At 39.7% G+C, this 4,019-nt stretch overlaps 1 protein-coding gene across 1 annotated transcript; it reads left to right on the forward strand.

Annotated features, from left to right (window-relative positions):
- The first annotated feature begins 297 nt into the window (after positions 1-297).
- On the forward strand, positions 298-3,365 carry tcf21 (transcription factor 21). The gene is made up of 2 exons (XM_041064588.1): positions 298-886; positions 1,957-3,365. Exons 1-2 carry the CDS (start codon positions 452-454, stop codon positions 2,044-2,046), a joined length of 525 nt encoding a protein of 174 aa, XP_040920522.1. The 5' UTR covers positions 298-451; the 3' UTR covers positions 2,047-3,365.
- Positions 3,366-4,019: the final 654 nt, after the last annotated feature.

The raw sequence follows: 4,019 nt of genomic DNA on the forward strand, positions 1-4,019 counted from the left end.
TAATAATAACAGGTAGGTCATTCACAAACCTCCTAAAAAAGTAAAAGTAAAGTTCAGGACCAGTGATAACAGTGACCAACCCATGTTATCTCTTCAACATTATTCATTCTCTAATAGAGTGAAGAGAGTGAATCATAAAAGAGATAAATTGTGTTTAAAATAAAATATATGCTCTGTAATTTGCTGGAGATCTATCCAGGGTCCCTTGGGGTCCTGGAAACCTTTGGGAACCAGCAAGTGAGATCAGTACCAGTGTCTCCTCCCAGCATGAGGTAACGCCCTCTCTGGTCATGGAGATAAAAAGTGTGTTCCTTTCTGCTCTGTCCACGCACAGTTAGCAGTTCATGAACACATCACCCAGGCGCAGAATTGCCCATCCTGTACATTCCTATCCAGCCTAAGCTTCCTGCTCCCAATGTTTTGAGCTCGCTCCAGTCGGAGACAGTTCACCATGTCCACCGGGTCTCTCAGCGATGTCGACGACGAGCTCCTGGACGGCATCCTGAAGTTTGGCTCCTCCGGTAAAGACTCCAACGAGAGCACAGAGGAGAGCTCCAACTGCGAGGGCCCCTTCGCGAACGACGACCGGAGAGACGCGCCGGGTAAGAAGAGGAAGACAGCGTCCCGGAAGACAGCACCCAAGGGTGTGGCACAGCAGGAGGGCAAGCAGGTGCAGAGGAACGCAGCGAATGCTCGGGAGAGAGCCAGGATGCGCGTCCTGTCCAAAGCCTTTTCTCGGCTGAAGACCTCTTTACCCTGGGTACCACCGGACACCAAGCTCTCCAAACTGGACACGCTGCGCCTGGCCTCCAGCTACATTGCGCACCTCCGGCAGATACTGGCCAACGACAAATATGAAAACGGATATATCCACCCTGTTAACCTGGTGAGATCTTTAGAATCAGTGGAGAAAAAAAACATCTTAAAGTTTATGAGACAAACGTTTTTAAATTAAGAAAATTTGTCGATTTTAGATTTTAATAATATAGGGCAATAAAGAAGAGTATTTGAATTATCAAACTAGAACACAAGCGAGGCTTGTTTTCCTCACTGTATTCACTTGCTTCAATTTTTATTTAATAAGTAAATTTAACTTGAAAGTTATCATAATTTGAATCTGGCCTACAACCGCCACACAAGGCCCCATGTGCTACATCACCAAAGTGACAAATGTGGGCGATGGCCACGTCAAGCAGGTGCAGAAAAATGGGAAAAAATAAATAAAAATGGACAATTTTCTCTTCATGCTGACTGATTTATGCACACTAACTTGCCAAAACCTCCGACTTGCATGATAAAATATGCAAGATCAATTCACAGACTTAGAAATATAGGCCTCTAATTTATCACAGCCACAGTAATTTCAAATTATTGTACCTGATGCTGGACAGAATTAGGCCATTAAAGGATTAAATGTTTGAAAATAGCTCCATTAATTCAGCAAAATCTAAAATATCAAAGCAGAAATCCAAATAACCTTTTGGGATGTTTTATAGGTGACAAAAAATGAAACTCACTATTAACCCATTCAGAAACATTTTAAATCGTATAATAAGATTATAGGTACATTACAGATCAGAATGTTTATACTACTGAGGCAGAACTTCATTTTTAAATAAAGTGCATGAAGCAGCTTGGTGTCACCAAATGGCATAAAATTAAATCATTTCACGTGTTATCACTACGCGTTATTTGTCTTTTGCTCATCATTTCTCACCATTTAGTCTCTGCTGATTTATACTGCGCAGAGACGGTGTGTCCTACGCGCAAATCTCATAATCCCAACCCTAACCCCCATTATGAATGGCTGGCCATAAAAAGCTGTCTTATGACAAAGTGATTCAATGACACATAATTGGTCTGATTTTTTTTTATATCTCAGTTGAATCAATGGTTTAATTGTTTTGTTTGTTCTAAGAAGCTTTTTGGCCTAATTGGTTATTTTGTCCTCCGCAGACTTGGCCCTTCATGGTCGCAGGTAAACCGGAGAACGAGTTGAAGGAGATGCTCAACACAACGCGGTTATGTGGTACAACGGCGTCTTGATGCACCCAAACGGACACGTTTTCAAGGGAACAATGGTTTTCCATGAAAAAGAAACAAACAAACAAAAATAAAAGACAGTGACTGAAAGGCACGTTTCATCTCCGCAGACTTTGAGTGGGAATAACAGAGGGAGTGTGTCCTCTCTCTCCTTCGTTCCCGTAAAGACAAGCTCAATTTTATTTAAATGCATTCCGTCACTCATTTGTTGTCTTTGCTGGTTCAAAGATAAACTGTGTGCATTCAATTGCTTTTTTTTATACTCTCCAGATGCATTTTTTTTTAACTCGTGCAGACCTTTTTTGCTGCTGCATTGTGATGGATGGCTGTGCACATGTTGCGTGTCCACTGTCTCGAATGGCTGTACAGATTACATGTATATAAAATATATTTGTATCACTTTTACTCCTTGTGTACTGAATGCATTTTCTTCCCCTCTTACTGTTCTTCTTTATTTGCGTGTGTGGGCCAGTGCTTTGACCTGGTAACCTCTCTCATCACTCCTCTCCTTCAGAATAGCAGAACCTGAGCACCAGCAAAGCGCCAGCGCAGATAAGTCTCTCTCTGTTGTTTCTAAAAGATAACACTAGACGTGGTTTTCATTACATAAACAAACTTTTGCCTGCAAAGACCCTAAGTCACTTGTAATTTAAACACTTTAAAACAGTTGCAGATATAATTTACGAAAATTGGTATAATTTCGAGTGTTTTAGTATGAGAGGTCATGCATCCTGCAAATCTTTATTTAACCACAACAATACCACGGCTTCGTAAGTTTATCTCTAAAACAACATCGAAAATAAAAGATGGTTGTCATGTAAATGAGACATTCAGAGTTCAATGATTGGATGGACTATTTAACGTTCAGCCAATCAGACTCGAGCTGTGTGGCTCGCTGTCAGAAGACGTTTAAGACATCTTTGAAAGTTGTAGAAAAACTGCGCGCTTAGCTTTAATCCCGCCCAGGCCAGTTGTTTTAATTCGCTCGGGTTATGACCGCAGTGTTTACATCACGCCGACAGTTATTTATGCAGTCTGACACACGGCCTCTCTCCCTCTCTCTCTCCCTTTCTCTCTCTCATTGTGGTTTATTGGGATGAAAGTAAAGAAGGATACTACTAAAGAAGTGTGGACATTGTACATCAGCATTTTTTTTGACGGAATCTTTCCTTTCTACCCCCTTTTTGTTGTCTCTGTTCACTCTCTCCCTCCATCCTGTGTGAATGTTCCTTTGCATTTTCTGGTTTAATACAAAGAAAGCAGAAACCTGCCTACAACTGCTTATAACTCAACTTACATTCAGAGGTCATTCTTTAATAAAACACAGATTTGTCTGCTTAATGCATTTGTTTGGGTATTTCAAGAGTGTAAATGAAGCACCGTGACAAAAGTCATGTTTACTTAGTTGCTCATTCACTCATGTGAAGTTCTGAGATTTTCTACCACACTGTATTTATCTGTTTATATTTTTAACCTAAACGTGGTTCCATTTAACCACTTAGAAACACTGGAATATGCCTAAAATATCCTTGGTGGGTTCCCCTCAGGTCATTACAGTAAATGGGAGCTACACACCCGATCACTGGTGTGCAGTGAAACAACATTAAAATGCTGCTTACAATAGTGCCTCAGGAGTCACATTCCAGTAATATAATAACCTAATACTGATTTGGGTCATTCTTCCTAAATGTGTTTGCTTTGGATGCTTTGAGTACATTTTGCTGATCATATTACTGCACTTCAACTCAAGAAAATTTTGAATGCAGGAGTTTTATTGTAGTTTTTTTTTTTTGTTTTGGTTTTTTTTGTTGTTTTGTTTGTTTTGTTTTTTTTAATTGAGGAGTTGCTTCTAAAAGATCTCAACACCAGTGGTAAGCACAAAAAAGGTTACTTTAATATATATATATATATATATATTCCCTGACAATCGTTAATGTTTATTATTTCAATTATATTTAAACTGAACATGACATTTC

This window comes from Toxotes jaculatrix, chromosome 19, assembly GCF_017976425.1.
Source record: "Toxotes jaculatrix isolate fToxJac2 chromosome 19, fToxJac2.pri, whole genome shotgun sequence".
Taxonomy (NCBI): domain Eukaryota; kingdom Metazoa; phylum Chordata; class Actinopteri; family Toxotidae; genus Toxotes; species Toxotes jaculatrix.